Below are 21,935 nucleotides of genomic sequence, written 5' to 3'. Positions count from 1 at the left end.
TGTTTTGAGATCCATTAAAGGCTGCTTTCTCACTCTTTCTAACTGCAATGCTTTAATCAAATCTGATTAGCCTTGAAAATCACTTTCTGAAGTTACTTTCTTACCTTGGGGAAAGTTGTTAATCCCTTTTTTCAGTCACCCTTGGAAATGTACATTTCCCAGTAATCCTGTCACTTTGTACCTGCCTGCATCAACACTTCTGCACTTACTTCTGCTTGTAATATATGACAAAGCTTGTGTGGGTTCCACAAAGTGCAGGAAATCAGAGCTGTGTGTAATTGTTCCTTTAAATGGATAATAATATGCTCTCTGTTAAGGATACAGCCTCTTTTCTCCTGCACCTTTGAGGTACCATGAAAACAGGTTTGATTCCTGCTCAGTGGTGGGCTCAGTTACTGTCAGGCTGTTCCCAGCTGAAAGCTTGTCTGCTCATTTCCCCAAAAGAAATCCATAGGACAAACACATCTTTAAAAACCTGCTTTTTGAGCCTCACACTTCCTGACTGCTTCATACTGTTTAGCTTAAAAGGGAGTGTTTTCCTTCTCCTGTTTTCCTTTCCCTGGTATCTGACTAGGTGTTGTTTTTCACAGATCTGGAATATTGCCAGCAATAAGCTGGCTTTCCTCAATTCCTTCAAGATGAAGATGTCTGTGATTCTTGGCATTTTCCAGATGCTCTTTGGTGTCGCTTTGAGTCTCCTCAACCACATGTAAGTGCTTTGCTCTGGTTTTTTCATTGTGGGGGCAGTGGAATGGCTTTGGGTGTTGTGTGGTTTGAGATACCTGTCAGCCCTCACCTCCTGATGGAAGGTGCAGTGCAGTTGTCTCTGGCTGTGTGTGGAGCTGTGCCTGTCAGGCAGTTCCTGTGCTCCAGGCCCAGCTGTTGGTGAGCTGCTGAGCCCCAGCACTCTCTTCACACTCTTATTAAAAGCTTTTTCCCTAATTCTAACCAAATCTAATATAAACTTTCTTTTTTTTTTTCCTTCCCTATAGCTATTTTAAGAAGCCACTGAACATATACCTTGGATTTATCCCAGAAATGATTTTCATGTCCTCCCTCTTTGGATACCTTGTTATTCTCATCTTTTACAAGTGGACAGCCTATGATGCTCACACATCCAAGGAAGCACCCAGCCTCTTAATACACTTCATCAACATGTTTCTGTTCTCCTATGAGGACACCAGTAATAAGATGCTTTATAGTGGGCAGGTGAGTGCTTTTGCTAGAACAGAATCAGAGATGCTTTGTGATACTGGAGTGTTTCATTGACCTTGTTGTAATTGTGAAATCATGAAACATCTTTCCACTGTGACAGAGCATTTCTGAAGGCTGATACTGTGTAATGTTGAAGAAGGAAGGAATAATCCCTGCACCAGGAAATTTTATTTGTCTGACCATAAGTCAGCTGGGGCTTCAGAACATGTGGATCCTGATTAATTGTGGAAAGCAATTAGGAATATTGTCCCATGTCTGCAATGTGATTCCTCTCAGCTTAGCTCAGACACCAATGCTGTTTCCTCCCAGCAGTATCAGACATCTGCCAAATTCTCATTTTCTGCAGGATCTTTCAGATTTATCCCCAGTCTAATCCAATCTCAGCACTAAATGCTGTGCTCAGTCAGAGGTGGAAGCTGCAGGCACTAAGTGCTTAATTGCTGTTCCCAGAAGAGAGAAAGGTAGAGGAGCATCCACATGCTGGGAATTCAGCCATTCTTGCTGGGTTCTGTGTGTGTTTGAGCAGGGGCTGCAGCTGAATTACCTGAGGCTTGTTTCTTTTGCAGAAAGGGCTGCAGTGCTTCCTCGTGGTGGTAGCCTTGCTGTGTGTGCCATGGATGCTGGTAGCCAAACCCCTGGTCCTTCGCCAGCAGTATTTAAGGAGAAAACACTTGGTGGGTGACTCCCTTTTATATTGTACATATGACAACTGTTTTTGGTTGAAAAGCTGTGTTCTCCATCCTGAGCTTGGATTCATGGGTTCACACTGCATTGAAATCTGTAATTTGTTTTTGCATATTCCTGGGCATACCAGCAGGTGGGTGTTACTGGAGACAGAGTGTTGCCTGCCTGCTTCCCAGATCTGGATCTAGCATCAAACCTGCTTTAAAAATCCCCTTATGTTGGTAATGATCAGAACAGTGTCTCTGGCTTGGGCTTTGGTAGCTGGTTAGGAGCAGCCTCACTGGCTGCTGGATGCACTTCTGTGGCTGGGCTAGGCTGGCAGTGGGAAACAGAGATGGAATTGGCTGGCAGATTTCTCTACCTTTGTTAAAGCAGCTTGGATGGTTAAAAAAAATAAAATTAAACGAGACGTAGAGCCTGATGTGAGACTGTGTGCTGGGGTACTTGCAGGTTTCCAGCTGCACTGTACCTGTGTGTGAGCTGCAGGAGCAGAAGCGCGAGCGCTCCCTGCACGCCTGGCAGCGCTGCGAGGATGCGCAGCCAGCCAAAGATCAGCTCAGTTACAGCCACTCCCTCTCCCTTCTCTGACCACCTTTCATCCTCCCATGTCCCCTCCATTCGTCTCCCTTTGTCTTTTTTTGTTTTCTTCCTCCTCCCTCTCTCTTCTTGCGTCCAGCCCCAGGAAGGGCAGCCCGAGGAGGCCCAGGGCAGCACGAACGCGCAGGCGCTCGAGGCAGCAGCGGCTGCAACAGTGAGTGCACTTCAAACTCGCCTGATGCATTGCAGATGGGAGTTGGCTTTGTGTCTGGTTATTATCGAGGGAGCATGGAATGTATCTGAGTTTCATAAGGGAATGGCAAGTGCACCTTTAGGGTGAAAAACACTTTCTCTTGGAAAGAGCAAAGTTTAGCCAAATTGATACATTCTGGATGAACACCCAGGCTGGAGGATGGTAGTTGTGCGTGCACAGAGACACTTCCATGCAGGAGTGCTGCTGAATCCAACCTGCAGAGCAGCACAGGATTTCCTGCTACCACGTCCCCCCATGTTAAATTCCCTTTTTTTTTTTCTTCTGCTTGTCTATTTGTTTAAGATTGATTAGGATTCTTCTCAGTGCAGCATTTCTGTTTGCATTACGTGTTCCCAAACACGGAGTGATGTGATGGCCTCCAGCAACTCCGTGTCAGTAATCACTGGATTTGTGACACATCTGTCCTGTACACACTTTGACCTGAAATTATTACAATATGGTCGTGCACAAACAAGCTTCTTGGTGGCAGTTGTTTTGACTTACATGTTTCTAAGTTTACAGATGGCTTTTTGCTGCCAAAGCTTTCTGCTGAGGATTGTGGCAGCTCCAGAACTTAGTCCTTTCCCCTGTTTCAGCTGCCTTTTAGTTCTGAATCCGCCTGGCTGTCTAGGAGGTGTGAATCTCACTGATTGTGTGAAGCACATCATGCTCTCCAGGTGCCAGAGGTGCTGGGAGGGACATGTCATCTGGTTCTCTCGTGACATTTTAGTCTCCTCCCAGAAATGGCAGAAATGAAAATGGATCTTTTGTGCAGGATCCATCCAGTGTATGAAATGCATCTCCATCAGGAAGCTGCGAGGGGAGGCCTTGTGTGAAGGGTGCTTAGAAGGATCAAGTGAACAATTGGAGCTGTTGGAGCTGTGTTTAGGTTGGCTGGGTTACAGGGAATGGGTATGAGTCGAGTGTGAGGGAAAGGCTGCTCAAGTGCAAGTTCACACAGGCTGGAAATACATAAATAGAATATTGACAGGAGTCACCAGTGGCTTGTGGTGTTTCAGAGGTCCTGAAAATCCTAATAAAAGCATTGTTATAGTTGTTAATATGAAGGGGATTTTAAATTTTATTTCTGTTTTCAGAGCATAAATGCCTACCTAATTTGTTTTGAGAAGCCTGGCAAAATCTCTAATTCATATCTGGTGTTTTGGGTATATTTGCAATTCATCCTAAAATAAAAGCAGGCTTCTAAGGACAAAGGAGGTAGAAGAACTCAGAAAAGCTGTTCTGCTGGTCTGTGCAAGCACCAGGTCATGGGAGGGACCTTCAGCCTCTTTCATCTGCATGGGCATCCCTGGACTTCTGCAGTCTGGATGTGGCAAGTGAGGTCACATCCTGTGACCCACGACAGTGCTGAAGCTGGGCACAGGGTTTATTTCTATCCATGGTGTTGTAGTTGGCCTTTCTAGGGGTCAGATGAGATCTGCTCCCACTTTCAGCATTTCAGCTCAGTCTGTGTTTTGTTCTTTCCCCTTTGGAGTCCTGGAGGTGCAGCTGAGGGTCAGATGCTGAATGTCAGAACAAATACCTCTAAAAAGACCTGCTTGCACAATGTAGAGTTTCCAAGCAGGGCAAGATCTGGTTTTCCATGCAGTGTTGGTGTGCCTGAGGCTGGTGGGAGGAACTCTGTGTGTTTGTGTTAGTGTGTTCAGCTCCATGACCTGCTCTGGTGCCCAGCAGTGCTGTGTCTGTGCTGGGCAGGATGTGGGGCTGTTGCATGTCAGCAACATGTCCTCTGAGAGGTGTGCCTTTATTGTCCTCATGGTTGCAGTTACACTGTAGAAATGTACCAAGGATTCACTCAGACAGACTTTTTTGGTTTTTTTTTTTTTCCCCAGCCCCAGCAGGAATCAGCACCTTTCCCATCCAAGCTGGGAAATAGAATTGTACCTGCCTTAATCCGGGCCTTAATATTTAATATTTTGTTTTCCTCTGTGAGCTGCTGCTGCACATGGAATCATGAGAAACCTGCACTTTTGCACTAAAACCCAAACAACACTTTGCTCTTTCTTTTCTGCATGTGTCAGGGCACGCACAACTTTGGTGGGATCCGGGTGGGCAATGGCCCAACAGAGGAGGATGCTGAGATCATTCAACATGACCAGTTATCTACCCATTCTGAGGAGGGGGAAGAGGTAAGCACCTGAGCATCCTCGCTCTCAGGGCACTGCACTCGGCAGCAGGATGAGCTCACTGGGGCTGGAGTCACATTTTCCAGGCTGTTTAAACAGCAGCATTCCCAGTGAAGTGTGTTCCTAGCAATTTTCTCACTGACTGTCTCTTGGTCACTCCCAGGACTCCAGAAAAAAGCAGCATAATTTGTATATCCTGGGAGATGTGGCTCTGTTTGTCCCCAAAGTGCCACCATCTCAGGGGTGCACTGCACTCCCGGGTGCCACATCTGCTTCTCCCATGCCACTGGAAATTCAGGGGCTGTATTCCTGCAGCACTGAAAGTTGGTTTATATATTCATTTTGACTGCTGGGGATAATAATTAATTACTTCCCTTTCCTCTGGGAGAGGAGAAAGCCAGTGGATCTCAGGTAGCTGGGGAGTTTTGTGATGCCTCTGAAGGGCTGCAGCAGATCCTGCCTCTGTAGTGCATGGGATGTGGTACTGCTTTCTGTGCTGCCTAGGAGGGAATTGCTGAATGTGTTCATGACTCATGTGATCAAAACACTGCACTAAATGTAAATTTGTGTTTTCAAGCCTACAGAGGACGAGGTGGTAAGAGCAGCTTTGCCTTCATGTGTACCTGGGCCATTTCCCATCGGTGTAAAATGTGCTGAATGGAACTTGTTATGTCACAGCATCTTGTTTTCCAAAAGATCTTGCTGTTTTCATGTTACAGGCCATTTTTAATTCATGCACACATATATCCACAGACTTTTAATGACTTCATCTATACAGCTTTTCTGTCTGATCCCCTGTCTGCAGATTGTTCCCAGTTACCTGGGAAACTGTTCAGCTGGAGGTCTGAAACTGAAAAGTTTTCACTTTTGAGCCTCCAAAGAAGCCTCAGTTTTTTTATGAGGCTTTTTTTTTGTGGCTTTCTTAATTCTGTGCTGCAGCAAAGTGTTGAAAGAGATTTCTTCCCACAAACTATCTGCCAAGTTAAGGATGATGCTGGCTGACCCAGAGAGCAAATGCAGCACAACCAGTCCAGTTTCATGTAGTTCAAGAACTGAGCTGGCCAGAGGCTTTGTGTAAAAGAGAAGCTCCATTCTGAGAAACTGCTCATTGCAACAAGTATTTAAAAAAATGGGGGGTTAATACTGATGCAGGAGCGAGTGTAGGTTTGAGCACTATCAGGTAACCAATTTTACTACAAAAAAAATACAAATGGCATGAAATCAGAACAGCTTGAGCAGGGCACTGCTGCTGAAAACGGTGCTGAGAGTGGTTTGCTGAGAGCTCTGCTGTGCACAGGCCTGTGTGGAACAGGGGGGAAGGGGAGGGGCAGGGGGTTCCTGTTCTGGTGTCTCCCTGAACCTGGGGAAAACGTGTCAGCCCACAAGGACTGTCCCACAGCAATCCCAGTGCTCCCACTCCTGGCTCAGGGGTCGCTCTCTCTGGCAGCTGCACTCAGCTTTGAAAGGTCACTGTTCAAACATTTCCCACATTCCCTCCTGCCTCGTGTGTCCAGAGCTGGAGCTGTTGGCTAGTGCAGCCTTTAGTGAAGAACTTCATAGCTCACATTCTGTGGAGAAAGGATTAGGATTTGACAGCTAATTTAACTGAATTGTTTGAAATATTTTTTGCCTTGGCTATACTAGGGGAGAATTAAGAATATAAATAGCTTTGTGTGCATGCCTAGAGCATTAGTCACTGGATGTATTTAAAACATCATGTTCACTTAAATCTGAGCAGTTTCTGAAGCATGGATTAAATCCAAACTGCAGGGAATGCTTTCCCAAGCTGCAGGATAAGAAACTGCCCTACATGGCAGACTTCCTTGTAAATTCCTTTATTATTGCAGAAGATTACCAAGGCACTGAGGCTTTGCCAGTGAACGGTACACAGATGTGACTTTTTCAGTGTAGCTTCATGCATTATTTTTGCTTTCAAAAAGGGCAGGTTCATGCCTTGCAAAATGCTCCTGTAGCAAAGGCACACACAGTGCAGCTTGGGGCAGGTTCATGCCTTGCAAAATGCTCCTGTAGCAAAGGCACACACAGTGCAGCTTGGGGCAGGTTCATGCCTTGCAAAATGCTCCTGTAGCAAAGGCACACACAGTGCAGCTTGGGGCAGGTTCATGCCTTGCAAAATGCTCCTGTAGCAAAGGCACACACAGTGCAGCTTGGGGCACTGCCTCCTGCCTGCAGCAGCACCTCTGGCTGTCCAGGGAGGGCACACCAGCACCACCTTCTGCTGAACAGTCTTTTCCTGGCTAAGCCCGTGGATGAATTTGGAATATCTGACTCTCACGTGCCAGAGTAAGAAAACAGTATTCACATCACAGCATTTGTCGTTCTGCAAAACGTGTCAAGACAAGATGCATTTTTCATTTGTGGCCCTGGCGTGCTAAACCAGGAGAAGGCAGTGTCAGTGTGCAGTGTCACACACAGTGTCCCTGGTGACAGCAGCAGTCCCCCTGCCCCTGTCCCCACCCTGCCCGTGCTCCCAGCTCCCCTCATGCTCTGTTCCTTTGCAGTTTGACTTTGGGGACACCGTGGTGTACCAGGCCATCCACACCATCGAGTACTGCCTGGGCTGCATCTCCAACACGGCCTCCTACCTGCGCCTCTGGGCCCTGAGCCTGGCCCACGCACGTGAGTGTCCCTCTGGGGGCCCAGCTCAGCCCCCCAGGGGAGCAGCAGCACAAGAGACCTCTCAGGGCTCCCCTGGCACGGCTGTGTGTGCATTTGTTACTGATCCAGCACTGGTGAGGGGGGAGAGCGATGCATCTGACTCCATGGAGATCAGAATGCTCAATAATTACTTTATTATGCTGCATTGTGGTTGTGTTCGAGGGTCCCAGGACAAAGGAAGAGATGAGAATCTTGACTCCGTGCTTTAGAAGGCTGATTTGTTATTTTATTATATTAAAATGCTATACTAAAGCTATACTAAAAAGACTAGAGAAAATGATACAGACAGAAAGCTGGAATGGAATGGAATGGAATGGAATGATAACAAAAGTTGTGACTCTCAGAGAGTCCACACAGCTGGACCATGGTTGGTCATTAATTAGAAACAATCCACATGGACCAGTCAAAGATGCACCTGTTGCATTCCACAGCAGCAGATAATTATTGTTTTTCTTTTCCTCTGAGGCTTCCCAGCTCTTCAGGAGAAAAATCCTGAGGAAGGGATTTTTATAAAAATATTACAGTGACGCAATATTATATGCATTTCATCTAAATTGAATCTGCCAAGCACTCACTCTGCACAGAACTGCACTCATCCCCTGACTCTCAGCAGACAGTCCTGACACACACACACACACTTGGCCCTGATAGGCCAAGGAAACAAAACATCCTCACTTTGGGTAAATAATCTCCATGTTGCATTCTGCTTTGGCACAGCACAGGCACAGCAATGGGATAAGAACTGTGTTTTCCCTTTCTCTGAGGTTCAGAGAATGTGAATCTCAGAAATCCTTGGGAAGAATTGTGCCTTGCTTTTCTCTGTGAAGAGAAATGTGGCAACATGCATTACCCAGGAGCAGTGAGCTCCCAGCCCAGGGTCTGCTGCCACAGCTCTGCTGAGTGGGAGGAGTGGAGTTAAAATCACAGAATAAAGCAAAGAGCTGCTGAGCAAGGACTCTGCCCTGCCCTGTGTGGCAGCTGGAGGCAATGTCCTGACACACTTGGCTGCAAAAGCTCTTGTCCCTCTGCAGTTTCCACCTCACTGTAGCTGGGCTTTGCTTGACTTCAGTTTTTACTTTACAGTGAACATCCCTGTTGTGCTGACCTGAGTCCTCTCCCCTTTCTCTCACAGAGCTCTCGGAGGTGCTCTGGACCATGGTGATCCACATTGGCCTCAGTGTGAGGAGCCTGGGGGGAGGCTTGGGCCTCTTCTTCATCTTTGCTGCTTTTGCCACGCTGACAGTGGCCATCCTGCTGGTCATGGAGGGGCTTTCAGCCTTCCTCCACGCTCTGCGCTTGCACTGGTGAGTTACTGGGACACGTGGAGAGCTTGTCAGAACAAGAAAATTGATGTCATTGTACTGTGCAGAAATGCCATCTTCTAGAAGGCAGAAAGTCTTAAAAAGGGTCAGAGATTTCAATTCTGTTTGTAGTAAAACACCTCCCTCCAGTTGTTGTTTAAAGTTGTGGAGCTCTGCTTATAAAAAAGCACTAAAAGATGAAAGCACTAGAAGATGAAAGCTCAGGGCCCAAAGCTTTGGGACAAGGGCCTGGGGAGGCTGTGCTGGCTGGAGCAGTGTGCTTTGTGGCTTTCAGCAGGACTTCCTTGTTCCATTTCTTGGTCTTTTCCCTGCTTCCTGTGTTTATTGTTGTTTGTGTGCAATAGCCACTGACTGCAGGTTCCTTCTCATTGCTATAAAACCTTGTTCATTGCTATAAAACCTTGTTCTTTGTTATAAAACCTTGCCCTGGACAGCAGGAGTGGCTTTGCCTTCTGCCCTTGGGGTACTTTGGGGTGGCTGGTCTTGCTTTTGGAAGTTGCTTTTGCAGGCCCTTTCCTGTCATCATTAAGCTCCTGTGCACACAGCCAGCAAAGCAGAAGGAATTACTCTGCTCCCAAGTATGGGAAATATTCAAGAGCTTTCTCTAATCTGTGCTTAAGAGGGCTCATTGTTCCACTTTAGATTCCCTCTTAGTGCACTGGTGGGATCAGAGGAGCAACTGGGAGTAGGATTTTCTCAGCCTGAAATGTAGGAGAGTCTGTGCCTCTCTGGGGTTCAGGCTGCTGATCTCCTGGGGCAGGGGGCCCATGAGAACAAAGGGAAGTCTCTGAAGATCACAAGAAATACTCTGTCTTGCTTAAATGGGAAGAAAAAGTTGGGTGCACTCTCTGAAAGTAGTTCTGTAAGGGCAAAAGGAAGCAAGTGCCTCTAAAAAAAAAAAAAAAAAAGAGCAAGAGAAAAATCAGCCTTTTTGCACTTTTCCCCTGCCTGTGGGGAAGGAAAGCTTTGGCCTTTTGCCCTCTCAGGCTGGGGGCTGCAGCCTGGAGGGTCCTGGTCCACCTGTGTCCCTGTAGCCAAGTGAGCCAAGCTGATGCTGGGGTGAAGCCATCTTGTGCTGAGGGAGCTGGGGGGCACTCCTGGAAATGGCTGCTGGATGGTGCCTCTGTTTTTCCTGGCATCCAGCCTGAACCCTGCAGAGCAGCCACTCCAGAGCTCCTTGCTGGCTGGCCAGAGGTCCCTCATCCTGTCCCTGCTGTCACCGTGCTGGGCCACTACAGCAGTGACAGCAGGGGCCCCACAGACCCTGCTGGGCACTGAGAGCAGCCAGGAGGAGCAGAGGGCAGCAGTGCTGTAACTCCACATGTGGTGGGTTTGCTCTGCAATTCCTTGAGGATTAGAGGATTTCCAGGGCTGTGGCCTCTCTGGGCTGTGGAGCTGCGTGGCCATTTCAGGGGAGCAGTGCTCTAGGCAGGCTCCATGGAGCAGAAAACACATTTTTGGGAAGGCACCTGTCTTGTGTTAATCACAAACTGCACCTCCAGATGTGGCTCAGACAACTGGAACAGGTGTGAGCTGGAAGTAATGGTCCACATTTCCCTAAAAACTGAAAAACCATCTGTGTGTGTGCCAGTGAAATGGCAAACAGGCAAACCAGGGGCAGCAGCAGTGAGAGCACAGATCACTCTGCCTGTGCAGGGCAGCTGTGGAGCTGCAGTGCTTGACAAAGTCCTGTTTTCCCTAAACATTTGTTTCAAACCTTCAATCCTTTCATGCACAGGCTCTGAGAGAAAATCTGTCCAGGCTCAGAGCCCAAAAAGCAAGTTGAAGGTTCTATTTCAGACTGCAAGTGATCTGCTGAAATGATTTTGAGGTTGCTGGGTGTTGGTTATCACAGGGAGGCACCTGCAGTGGTTCCAAAGAGCACACTGTTCACATTCCTTTATGCTCCTGCGCTGAAAACAGGGTGTTCCAATGGCAGGTGTTCCCTTTTTAGGAAGAGGAAGGAAGAGTGGAGGTCAAATACAGCTGTCCTGGCAGGAGCAGTTGGGAATTTCTGGCTGTGAGAGAACCGTCACCTATCAGGAATTTGAGGTGTGGGTGGTTCAGCCTTCCTGGAAAGGAGGAGGAATTGAGAATGTGTTTTACTGGTCAGGGAATTCACAGGTTGTTCCACATGCTGTGCCTGGCAGTCCCAAATGAGGGAGGTTTATTTTGTGCTTTTTCAGCATGCATTCTTTGAGCAGGTTGGGCTTTTCAGGCTGTTCTGGGGTGGAGGCAGCCCTCTGGATTGCTGCCAGGATTGCAGGGTGTGAATTTGGGCTCCACTGCAGCTCTGTGAGTGTCTCAGCTGTCATGCTGTCAGCTTCTTTTGCTGTAACTCTTCTGAAATATATCACCCTTCTGAAATATTCAACCTTTCCATTTATTGTTTATCAGTCATGTAGTTCAACATGAACATTCAGATTAAAGCAGTTTCCCCCTTTTTAAGCTAGTCACCTCCTCTAACGTGAGCCAAAACAGACTGTGCCCAAAAGAAAAGGTTTGTAACTATTCAGGGTGCTGCTTTCTGAGAGGTGTGGGTGTGTTGGAGCTGCATCCCACTCTCAGTCCAGTGAGTGGGAATGGTGGAGTCCAGCTCTCACCCACCTGCCAGGATTTGGTTTTCCTTTGTAAATGTCCTGAGCCAGGACTCACCTGCAGTGTGGCTGCAGGAGCCACTGCTCCAGGGGGCAGCCACAGCCTCCTGCCAGGCAGGATGGAATATCCCAGAGGCAGATGTGGTACCTCTGCTCTTTTTGGGAAGGAGTGACTGCAGCAGTCTCTGCACCAGTGGGTTCTGTCTGTCAGGTGAGCCACCCTTGAGGTCTGCCTGCTTTACACCTGACCCCAGGCTCTGGCACCTTCAGGGACACAAACACAGAGTGGGAATTTGCAGTAGTGCTGAGTGAGTTTCTGTTGCACTTTTGCCTCCCACTTCTGTCTTTTTATAGGGGACTTTTGCCTCCTACTCACCAGACTGGAGCTGCCTGGTTTGCCAGTGTCAGTACCCTGACTCTGTGGGGCTGGAAAGAACAACAGCCTGACAAACACTGACACTAATTATCAATGCAAAAAGCTGCAGAGAGGGTCTCCTGGAGCACTGCTGCTGCCAGAGGACTCCTGGGCTGTTTGCTGATAGTGCCAGTGTCTGTAAATTCTCTGCAGAACTTGGGCACTGATGTGAGACACACAGAGGGTTCAGCAGTAAACTGGGACACGTAGCAGGCAGTGAGCCTGGCAGTGCCTCCTGCTGGCTTCTGGGGTTCTGGAGGCACCTGCAGAAAACCCCACTGGCCATCCACACTGATTATTTGGTTAAATACACTTTTCTGGCTAGTTTTCTAGCCTTAGAGCAGCCTCTCTCCCTGTGTCAGGCCTCCAGTTGTAATGGAATGTCCAAAGGGAGGATTTGGATGCTGAGGCCAGCTGGAATTGTGAATCATCAGGGTTAACATGTCAGTCACAGTGAGCTTGGGTGACTCACATATCTCAACCCTCTGCCTCTCATTTCCCTTTGCTTACAGAACAGTCACTTAGTCACAGGATACTTATGGAGATTATCAGGGTTCCTGAAAAACTGGAGGGTGTTGGCAAGGAGCCCTTCCTCCCACACGGAAAATCCTGCTCATCCTGGGGATCCCTTGGCCTGTGAGGCAGCAGAAGATACAGGCTAAAGCTGGTTTTCCTGAGCATTTCCCTCCTGGGCTCTGTGGGGAAATCACTTTTTGCTAGCTGAATACAGCAACGCTGGAGTTTGCCATGATTCCCCATTTGGGGAAAAATAATTCCAGTTTGTCTTTTTCTGCTGATAAAACCCTTCCCCTGACCTGTGTTAAGGGTTCCCCAGTTTGCTGTCACTTGCTGCCTGCAGGGGCTTTGTTTTCCAGCAGATTGTGCAGTGGAAAGTGTCTGTGAAGCTTGGGCTTGTTTTTGCTGGGAATCAGGGGATTAGCTTTCCCTGCCCCTATTTGGCTGTCGCTGACTATTGGGCAGTTCTCTAGAATAATTCTTTTTTTACTCGAGTTCATTAGGGGCAGCAAATGGGGCTGAGCTAACGCTTGGCTGGAGCTGGAGGGCACGTCCCAGTGCAAATGTGCTGCAGGGAATCAGCAGAAATGCCTGCTGGGGACTCTGAGCTCTGTCACATGGCTGAGGCTTGTGCTGATGAAAAAGGGAACTTTAGCAGCTGGTGTAGAAAATGCTGTCTCTGCTCCTGTGCTTCCTGGACACTGTGGTCAAGGCCAGCCTTCTCCTGTTGCCATTTTTTGTGCCTGAGGGTGGGATTGAAGTCTCTGGGCAGCTCCACACATAGCTGGGGGGTTGTGCCAAAAAACACATTATGTTATTATACCTCTTTTTCTTCTTAAAGCTTTTTTAGTCAGTAATCCTTCTTCTAATGGAGTAGGATTACTACTCCCTACTTCTAATTGTTCCTATTGAGAGCTGCCTTTCTAATGAGTAATCACTCTTCTGTCTCTTACAGGATTGAATTCCAGAACAAGTTCTACACTGGCACTGGGTTCAAGTTTCTCCCTTTCTCCTTTGATATCATCCGTGAGGGGAGGTTTGATGACTGAGGCCCCCCACTCCAGCAGTGTTAAACGTTGTGTGTGTGTGTGAGACCCCAGCAGCAAGGCTGTGGCTGACCCCTCCCCGTGTGTGTGAGTTGTGTGTGTAGTGACAATAACTTATTGCAGCACCCTTGAGCGTTACCATGGCATCCCAAAGCCAAAAGCTTTGACGTTCTGGGGTCACAACACTGGATCACAGAAACTTTTCGTTCCTTAAGTTTACTCCCAAAGGTACCAAGTGCATGAGGTGTCTGTTTGGTGTGCAGTCGTGTGCTCCCTGTATTGTGCATTCCCTGGCAGCTGATCAGGGCAGAAAAGAAATGGCAGCTGTGCTGAGGGGACAAAACAGCACACGGGAAAAGGCCCACCGACCTCAGATCCAGAAGAGTGAGGGCTGTTCTCTCTCTTACTGCCGGGGGCAGTGCTGAGGAGTCCTCTTGCTCTGGGACCCAGCTGCCTGACTGGCCTGGGGCAGGAGGGGAGGGATGAGCCTTGGTGCAGGCTGTCACTGGTCACTGCAGGCACTGCCACTGGCAGTGACATTTCTTGGGCTTTCTGGTTTGAAACCAAGGGCCCTCCAGGCACATCAGATAGTGCCTGTGTGGGCTGGGCATAGCTGGAGGCAGCTTTTGCTCGGGTGGATGTACCAGTGACTCACATTGTCCTGTGCACTCTCTGGGGAGCCCTATAAGGGAGAGCAGCAGCTCAGTCTTGCCAAAACAGCTCCATGGCAGGGGGTCTCTGTGCTGTGTCCCTGCATTAGCTGTTGCTTTCTTTCCTGTCCGAGCTGTCAGTATTTCCTTGCACTCCTCAACTCGATGTAGCTGTAGCAGCAGTGGGTGTGTCAGTGCTGTGTGTGACTGTCGTGTTCCATTGTCACAGTGCAGCTGGGTATTTGTGTATGAACAGATTAGAACAATAACGAGACTCATTAACCTGGAAGCAAGGAGGAAATGCCTCAAGGTGCCAGGCTGCTTAAAATTCGGTGAGAAGGTTCTGTGTACCTTGCACACTGCAATGTGCATGGGGCACGGGGGCCCTTGTGCTGCAGCTGGGCAGGCCCTGGGCACTGGCTGTGTTTCAGGAGGGTGTGGTGGGCATCCACAGAGGTGTCTGCAGACTGAAGGGTGAAAGCAAAGCGTGGCTGCAGGTGGAGCTTTGACACGAGTCCTTCTGTGTTCTGCTGCCTGGGTGAAACATGTTGCTGACAGTCGCTGTATACATTAAATGAACTCCACAACAAACGCTGTGGCTTGTTTTCTGCTTCCCCACTGCTCACTGAGGGGCAGCCCCTCATCCCTGACCCACACTGAACACAGCCCCCAGAGCTGCTGGGGACAGCTGGGAGCTTGGCATTTCTGTCCAGGATCCTGTCCCCTCCATGGCCAGAGCCATGGGCTGGGCAGGGCTGGTTTGTGCAGCGAGGCCGGCGTGACCCGGGGCTGCGATGCCTCTGTGCTTGTCGAGCCCCGCCGATATCCCGGGCCGGGGCCGTTTATCCCGGGGCCTCCTGCCCTCCCTGATAGACCCCGTAAAAGTTAAACAAGTTTTCTCGTTTAACCCGGGCGCTGTGGGTACCATGTGGGGCACCCCGCTCTGCCCGGGGCTGTGCTCTGCTCGTGCTTTCCCCGTTCCCCCGGTGTGCCGTGTTTACTCAGGCCCTTCCTGCCGGACGGGCATTTCCACATGTCCGGGAGCAGCGGAAGGGAGGGTTCTGCAGGGTTTTGGCGATGCTGTCCGTGTGTTTCCCATCTCCTGATCTCTCCGGGAGGGCGAGGAGCCGCACTGAGCTGCGGCCCCAGCCTCCCGCACCTTTGGGACAAGGAACCGGCTTCCCGCCGGTCCGGGGGATGCTTTTCCTGCAGCTGCAGGTACTGGCGGGCCGGGGGAATGTTCTCTGTCCCTTTCACCATCCTCCCGTGCAATCCCAACACTTCTGCCCGTTTCCATGGCTCTGGGGTCACAGGCGCAGCCCTGGTACTGGCAGGAGACCCCGACCCCCGTGGGCTGCACCGGAGGTGCTCGGGGAGCTCCGAGTTCCCCGTCCCGCAGCCGGGTTCCGTCCTGGAAGTGTCTACGAATTCCCCCTGCGGCTGGGAGAGACCCGGGCAGCCCGAGCCCGCCCCGGGCGCGTTCCCCGGCGGGGTTTGCCTCGGCGGTCAGGGCCGGGGCCGCTGCGGGTGCGCCGGGCTGCCGGGACGCTCCCGGGCCCCGAGGCACCGGCGCTGCCCGGTCTCGCAGCGCCCCCGGCCGGCGGAGCGGGTCCGGTCAGTCCCGGGAGCCCCGGGCTGATGGATGGGCGGGGCCGCCGCGGCCCGCTTGCCCCGGTGGTGCGGAACTGTCACGGGTGGAAAACGCGAGACTGGAAATACCCCGGAGCCCCAGAGGTCCCCCTGCCCCGAGCAGGAGCTGCAAATCCGGTCCCTGCTCGGGCACCCGGAGCGGGCGGGGAACGGACCGCAGCGGCCCCGGGGCTCGGGGAGCGCCTGTCCCCAGCCTGCCCGGGACATCCCTGCTCCAAGGGGTCCAGACCCGCCCGCGGAACCAGCCCCGCTCCGCTCGGCGGCCGGTAACCGACCAGGCCCGGCCCCCGCCGCCGGCACCGCCCAGCGCCGCGGGGCCGTGAGAGGCGGGACCGTACCGGGAGAGGCGGGACCGGCACAGGGGCAGGCAGCGGCGATGGCGGTGCGGCGGGGGCCGGAACCGGGACCTGGACCGGGACTGGGTCCGGTACCGGGGCTGGCGCTGCCGTTCCTGCTGCTGCTGGCGGCGACGGCGGGGCGAGCGGGGGACGCGCGGCAGGAGGAGGCGGTGCGGGCGCTGGCGCGGCGCCTGCTCGGCCCACGGGCCGCCGCCGTGTCGCTGTCGGTGGACCCGGCGCTGGCGGCTGGCGGGCCTGACATCTACCGGCTGTGGTCACCTCCCGGCGCCACCGTGGCCGTCGCCGTAGCGGGCTCCAGCGGCGTGGCGGCGGCCGCCGGTCTCTATCGCTACCTGCGAGATTTCTGCGGCTGCCACCTGTCGTGGTCCGGGGCGCAGCTCCGCCTGCCAGACCCGCTGCCTCGGCTGCGGGCCGAGATCCGCGCCGCCGCCCCCGGCAGGTAACGGGGACGCGGGGCCGGGCGCCGCTCACGCCTCGTTAGCGCGGGACAAGGCGCTGTTATGTAATGGGGGCCCGGGGGGCGCGGGGGGCCCGGGCGCAGCCTCCGCCGCTCCCGCAGGTACCGGTACTACCAGAACGTCTGCGCCCAGAGCTACTCCTTCGCCTGGTGGGACTGGGCGCGCTGGGAGCGGGAGATCGACTGGATGGCTCTGAGCGGCATCAACCTGGCACCGGCTTTCGCGGGGCAGGAGGCGGTCTGGCAGCGGGTGAGGAGCGGGGCGAGGGGCGGCGGGGGCCGGGAGGGTGTCGGAACCGGAACCGACAGGATGGCGGTGGCGGGAGCCGTGGGACCGGCTGACCCCCGGCGCCCGACGCAGGTTTACCGCAGCCTGGGGCTGAACCAGTCGGAGATCGACAAGTACTTCACGGGCCCCGCGTTCCTGGCCTGGAACAGGATGGGCAACCTCCGCCGCTGGGCCGGGCCGCTGCCGCCCGCCTGGCACTTCAAGCAGCTCTACCTGCAGGTACCGGGGGCGGCCCAGCCCGCCCGGGGCAAACCCCTGTCACCCCCTGGCCCTCCTGGCCGAGGCTGCCCTCGCTCAGCCTCGGGGAGCCCCCCGCTCCGCCCGAGCTGCAGCAGCGCCCGGGGTGCCCTCGTGGGAACGTGGGGGCTTCTCTCCTTCTGTTCCTTCTCTCCTCTCTCCCAGTACCGCGTCGTGGAGCGGATGCGCTCGCTGGGGATGACCACGGTGCTGCCGGCCTTCGCGGGCCATGTGCCGCAGGGGATCCTTCGGTAGGTGCAGCCCCTGCCCCGGGGGCTCAGCCCTGGGCCCTTCCCGGGGTTGATCTCCTGCAGCACCTTCCTCTGCAGCTTCCCCAGCAGGCTGCCCTGTCCCCACATGGGCACCGTGGTCCTGTCCTCTTCTGCTCCTGATCCCCCTCTCTGCCCTGTGGTGCAGGGTCTTCCCACGTGTGAATGCCACTCGCCTGGGGCACTGGAGCCACTTCGACTGTGCCTACTCATGCATCTACCTGCTGGACCCAGAGGACCCCATGTTCCAGGTGATCGGGACCCTCTTCCTGAAGGAGCTGATCAAGGAGTTTGGCACAGACCATGTCTATAGTGCAGACACCTTCAACGAGATGACCCCCCTCTCCTCCAACCCTGCCTACCTGTCCAGAGTCAGCAACGCCGTTTTCAGGTCGATGACAGGAGGTGGGTCTGTGTGTGGTGCTGGCCTGGCCACAGGGGTCCAGGTGGGATAGCAGGGGCTGGGGGAGGTGGCTGTGGGCCCCATGCAAGCGCAGAACCCATTGGTGCCAGATCCCCAAAACCCCCTTGAGGGGTGGTTAGTGGCCTCAGGGCCTCCTGAGACGCCTGTGGGCCCTACCTGGAGAGGATCTCACTCAGTGCTCTTCTGTTCCCAGCTGACCCCAAGGCGCTGTGGCTGATGCAGGGCTGGCTCTTCCAGCACCAGCCTGACTTCTGGCAGCCAGCACAGGTGCGGGCCCTGCTGCACGGAGTGCCCCTTGGCAGGATGATTGTTCTCGACCTCTTTGCTGAGTCCAAGCCCGTCTACCAGTGGACAGAGTCCTTCTATGGGCAGCCCTTCATCTGGTGCATGTTGCACAACTTCGGAGGCAACCACGGCCTCTTTGGCACTGTGGAGGCCATCAACCACGGCCCCTTCGCAGCTCGACGCTTCCCCAACTCCACCATGGTGGGCACGGGGCTGGTGCCCGAGGGCATTGAGCAGAACGACATGGTGTACGAGCTGATGAACGAGCTGGGCTGGCGGCAGGAGCCCCTCGACCTGCCCAGCTGGGTGACCCGCTACGCCGAGCGCCGCTACGGCGCCCCAAATGCCGCCGCAGCCGGCGCCTGGCGCCTGCTCCTCCGCAGCGTGTACAACTGCACCGGCATCTGCGTCAACCACAACCGCAGCCCCCTGGTGCGCCGGCCCTCGCTGCGCATGGACACGGAGCTCTGGTACAACGCCAGCGACGTGTACGAGGCCTGGCGCCTGCTGCTGAGCGCCGGCGCCGAGCTGGGCTCCAGCCCCACTTTCCTCTACGACCTGGTGGATGTGACACGGCAGGCAGCCCAGCAGCTGGTCAGCGACTACTACCTGAGCATCCGCCAGGCCTTCCAGAGCCACGCGCTGCCGGAGCTGCTGACGGCCGGCGGCGTGCTGGTGTACGACCTGCTGCCAGAGCTGGACAGCCTCCTGTCCAGCCACAGCCTCTTCCTGCTCGGCCGCTGGCTGGAGAGCGCCCGTGCCGTGGCCACCAGTCACCGGGAGGCTGAGCAGTATGAGCTGAATGCCCGGAACCAGGTGACGCTCTGGGGGCCCAGCGGGAACATTCTGGATTATGCCAACAAGCAGCTGGGGGGGCTGGTGCTGGACTACTACGCTGTGCGCTGGAGCCTCTTCGTCTCTGTGCTGGTGGAGAGCCTCAACTCAGGCCGCCCCTTCCACCAGGACCAGTTCAACCAGGCTGTCTTCCAAGTGGAGAGAGGCTTCGTCTACAACAAGAAGCGCTACCCAGCTGTGCCAGCTGGGGACACGATGGAGATCTCCAGGAAGCTGTTCCTCAAATACTACCCCAGCGCCCTGCGGCGCAGCTTGGCTGGGCCTGCGTGACTTTGGGTTCTGCCTCCGGAGCTTCTCCCACAGAGGGTGGACAGAGCCCCTGCACCCTCCCCCATCTGGGCTCCTGGCCTGGTGGCTGTGTCCTGGAAGAGGGGCACAGTGGCCCTGGTGGCCCTCAGCCAGCCTGGATCCACCCCTTCCTCTGCATGGGCAGGATGTGCCCCCAGAGGGGCTGGCACATGGACAAAGGGCTGGCAGATGGGTGGGGGGAGGCTGTGCCCCATCCAGCACCATGCGTTGTGCTCAGCTCTGCCCAGCTGCCCTGAGCCTGTTCCCAGGAAACCTGGGCTGCCCCAGTGCTCATAGCTGGAAGCTTGGTGGGACACTGGAGAGGGACAGGACAAATGTGTCCCTGCTGTGGGGCCTTGGCTGGCTAGCAGGGGCAGTGATGGGGGAGAAGCAGACAGGGGGTTGGCAGTGGGCAGGGGGCAGAGCAGTGTTGGACCCCAGTCCCTGTGGGTATATGGCACTGCATGGGTCTGCCCACATTTGGTGCCTTTTGTATCTTGAAAGACTTTGCAGCATTGTTGCCTGCAGTGTTGCTGGAGCTGCGCTCCCCAGGACGGAGTTTTTGAGGCCTTTTCCACAGCTGGGCTTGGGCAGAGCCCAGCTATGGAGCAAATACAGACTTTTCTCCCATGTGCGTCCAACTCCTTTTGCTAGCACAGGATTGTGTGGAACATGGGGGCAGAGGAGCAGCTCAGCCCTGAGCCTGCCCAGCAGGAACACCCTGCCAGACGTGTCCTGGCAGCTGGGATGCCTGGCACAGCAAAGTACAGCTGGGGCAGACCCCTGGGGCTGCGGCTGCCCTCGTGCCCCAGAGCCTCCTCCAGCAGGGAGGTCCTGGCTCATGGAGTTTTTATCACAGCACCTGCACGAGGATCAAGGCACAGGGAGCCCCAGGCATGCGCAGGGAGGTGGGTGGAGGGGCCTTGAGATAAAGCAGCAGACACAACACGGTGCCGTGGGGCGGGGGGACCCCTTTCCCAGCCCTCTTAAATGGGGTGGCCCCGTTGGCCAGCACTGGCAGCCATGGAGAGAACCACGGTACTGATCACGGGCTGCTCCTCAGGCATCGGCCTGGGGCTGGCTGCACGCCTGGCAGCCGACACCGCTCGCCGCTTCCAAGGTAAAGGGGTCAGCGCTGCCCCGGGGGCCCGGCAGCCCCAGGTGGTCTCACCGAGGAGAGACAGAGCCTGGGGGTGGGCTGGGGTGGGTGCTGGCCGTGCAGCTTGGTGGCACTGCTGCCCACAGCCACGCTCTCTCCCCAGTTTATGCCACCATGCGTGACCTGGCCAAGGGTGAGCGGCTGCTGGAGCGCCTGGGGGGCTGCTGCCCCGACACGCTGGAGGTCCTGCAGCTCGATGTCACTGACCCCTGCTCGCTGGCAGCTGCTGCACAGCGGGTGCAGGGACAGCGGCTGGATGTGCTGGGTATGGCTCTTCCTGGTGCCCCAGTGTCCCTGGGGTGGCTGAGGGGACCTCTCTGGAGTCACAGCCCTCCTCAGGGCACCAGGAGGAGAAGCTAAATTATGGGAGGTGCAGGCAGTCCTAGGGCTGGGACGTGTTTAGCAAGGCAGAGGTGCAGCAGATGGATTTGGGGTGCCAAGGGCTCATGAGCAGGGAAAGCCCCCCCATTTCTGCCTTCTGGCACTCAGTGGTGTGTGGGGCTGCAGACACTGGCTGACTGCCCTGTGCCCAGCTGACTGCAGCGTGCCTGGCAGTCTGCAATGCAGGGGTGGGACTGATGGGACCGCTGGAGACCTGCTCGGACCAGGCCATGAAAACTCTCTTCGATGTGAACCTCTTTGGGGCTGTCCGCACCATCCAGGCGTTCCTGCCTGCCATGAAGAGCCGCAGGGCCGGGCGGATCATTGTCTCCAGCAGCATCGGGGGGCTGCAAGGTGGGACCCCCAGCACCCTGCGGCACACGGAGCTTCCTGTGAGCGGGGAAGAGCTTTGGTGCTCAGGGTGTGGCTCTGCCCCAGGGCTGCCCTTCAATGCTGTCTACTGTGCCAGCAAGTTTGCAGTGGAGGGGCTGTGCGAGAGTCTGGCCATCGTCCTGCGCCCCTTCAACATCCAGTGAGTGCCGGTGACGCCACGAGGGCTGGCTCCTGCCCACCGGGATGGGGGAATGCCAGGGCGGGGTACGGTGGCAGCTCATGCCTCCCTCCCGCAGCCTGACGCTGGTGGAGTGCGGGCCCGTCCACACCAGCTTCCTGGCCAACCTGCAGCGCCCCGACCCTGAGGGCAGCGAGATGCGGGGCTTGGACGCCGAGACACAGGGGCTGTACCGCCGGTACTTGGGGCACTGTCAGAGCATCTTCCGCGACACGGCCCAGGAGGTGGAGGAGGTCCTGCCGGTCAGTCACCGCGGGGCGGGGTGGCCGTGGGGCCGTGCCAGGGAGGGCTCTGACCCGTCTGCGGTGCCAGGTGTTCCTGGAGGCCATCGGCAGCCCCTGCCCACCCCTTCGCTGCGCCAGCACCCAGCTCCTCGCCCCGCTGTGGCGCCTGCGGCTGAGCAGCCCCGACGGCTCCGCGTACGTCCGCGCCATGCACGACTTCGTGTTCGGCGGCAGCGAGGCCGGCGGGGAGCAGCCCTGAGCGGAGCCACCCCAACACCGGCACCGCTGCCACGCCAACCGCCAGCCCGGGCCCGGGCCCGTTCGCGTGCTCGGTGCCGCCGTGTCCCCAATAAAGCCCTTTGCAGCCGCACGGCTCCGGCTCCGGCTCTGTCCCCGTCACGCCGCGGTCCCGCGGAGCCGCCGGGC

The 21,935-nt window shown here is 54.9% G+C and overlaps 3 protein-coding genes across 4 annotated transcripts in view; all 3 read left to right on the top strand.

Moving 5' to 3' along the window:
• ATP6V0A1 (ATPase H+ transporting V0 subunit a1) overlaps nt 1-14,652 on the top strand; it is a 30,571-nt gene extending 15,919 nt beyond the window's left edge. For both annotated transcript variants that reach the window (XM_041463092.1, XM_041463091.1), the window contains exons 15-21: nt 591-709; nt 993-1,209; nt 1,782-1,889; nt 4,732-4,839; nt 7,359-7,476; nt 8,648-8,819; nt 13,321-14,652. In XM_041463092.1, coding sequence (XP_041319026.1) covers nt 591-709; nt 993-1,209; nt 1,782-1,889; nt 4,732-4,839; nt 7,359-7,476; nt 8,648-8,819; nt 13,321-13,414 — 936 coding nt within the window. In that variant the 3' untranslated portion in view covers nt 13,415-14,652. The remainder of the gene's footprint in view (nt 1-590; nt 710-992; nt 1,210-1,781; nt 1,890-4,731; nt 4,840-7,358; nt 7,477-8,647; nt 8,820-13,320) is intronic.
• A 467-nt stretch (nt 14,653-15,119) lies between these two features.
• Nucleotides 15,120-19,798, top strand: NAGLU (N-acetyl-alpha-glucosaminidase). The gene is made up of 6 exons (XM_041463019.1): nt 15,120-16,509; nt 16,630-16,777; nt 16,889-17,035; nt 17,219-17,304; nt 17,471-17,727; nt 17,940-19,798. Exons 1-6 carry the CDS (start codon nt 15,704-15,706, stop codon nt 19,154-19,156), a joined length of 2,661 nt encoding a protein of 886 aa, XP_041318953.1. The 5' UTR covers nt 15,120-15,703; the 3' UTR covers nt 19,157-19,798.
• A 366-nt stretch (nt 19,799-20,164) lies between these two features.
• HSD17B1 (hydroxysteroid 17-beta dehydrogenase 1) lies at nt 20,165-21,887 on the top strand. The gene is made up of 6 exons (XM_041463015.1): nt 20,165-20,294; nt 20,437-20,598; nt 20,889-21,068; nt 21,153-21,246; nt 21,344-21,527; nt 21,598-21,887. The coding sequence occupies exons 1-6, from the start codon at nt 20,165-20,167 to the stop codon at nt 21,766-21,768; spliced, it is 921 nt and encodes a 306-aa protein (XP_041318949.1). The 3' UTR covers nt 21,769-21,887.
• Nucleotides 21,888-21,935: the final 48 nt, after the last annotated feature.

Source organism: Pyrgilauda ruficollis, unplaced genomic scaffold (assembly GCF_017590135.1).
Source record: "Pyrgilauda ruficollis isolate IOZ18807 unplaced genomic scaffold, ASM1759013v1 scaffold161, whole genome shotgun sequence".
NCBI classification, from domain to species: Eukaryota; Metazoa; Chordata; class Aves; order Passeriformes; family Passeridae; genus Pyrgilauda; species Pyrgilauda ruficollis.
This window is presented reverse-complemented; position numbering and strand designations above follow the sequence as displayed.

What these genes read in the sequence shown, in the direction of transcription:
- NAGLU (XM_041463019.1), top strand. Translation starts at nt 15,704, where the DNA reads ATGGGCGGGGCCGCCGCGGCCCGCTTGCCCCGGTGGTGCGGAACTGTC. An exon ending in CGCGCCGCCGCCCCCGGCAG is followed by an intron (nt 16,510 to 16,629) that starts GTAACGGGGACG and finishes CCGCTCCCGCAG; the next exon opens with GTACCGGTACTACCAGAACG. An exon ending in AGGAGGCGGTCTGGCAGCGG is followed by an intron (nt 16,778 to 16,888) that starts GTGAGGAGCGGG and finishes CGCCCGACGCAG; the next exon opens with GTTTACCGCAGCCTGGGGCT.
- HSD17B1 (XM_041463015.1), top strand. Translation starts at nt 20,165, where the DNA reads ATGGGGTGGCCCCGTTGGCCAGCACTGGCAGCCATGGAGAGAACCACG. An exon ending in CAGCATCGGGGGGCTGCAAG is followed by an intron (nt 21,069 to 21,152) that starts GTGGGACCCCCA and finishes GCTCTGCCCCAG; the next exon opens with GGCTGCCCTTCAATGCTGTC. An exon ending in AGGTGGAGGAGGTCCTGCCG is followed by an intron (nt 21,528 to 21,597) that starts GTCAGTCACCGC and finishes CTGCGGTGCCAG; the next exon opens with GTGTTCCTGGAGGCCATCGG.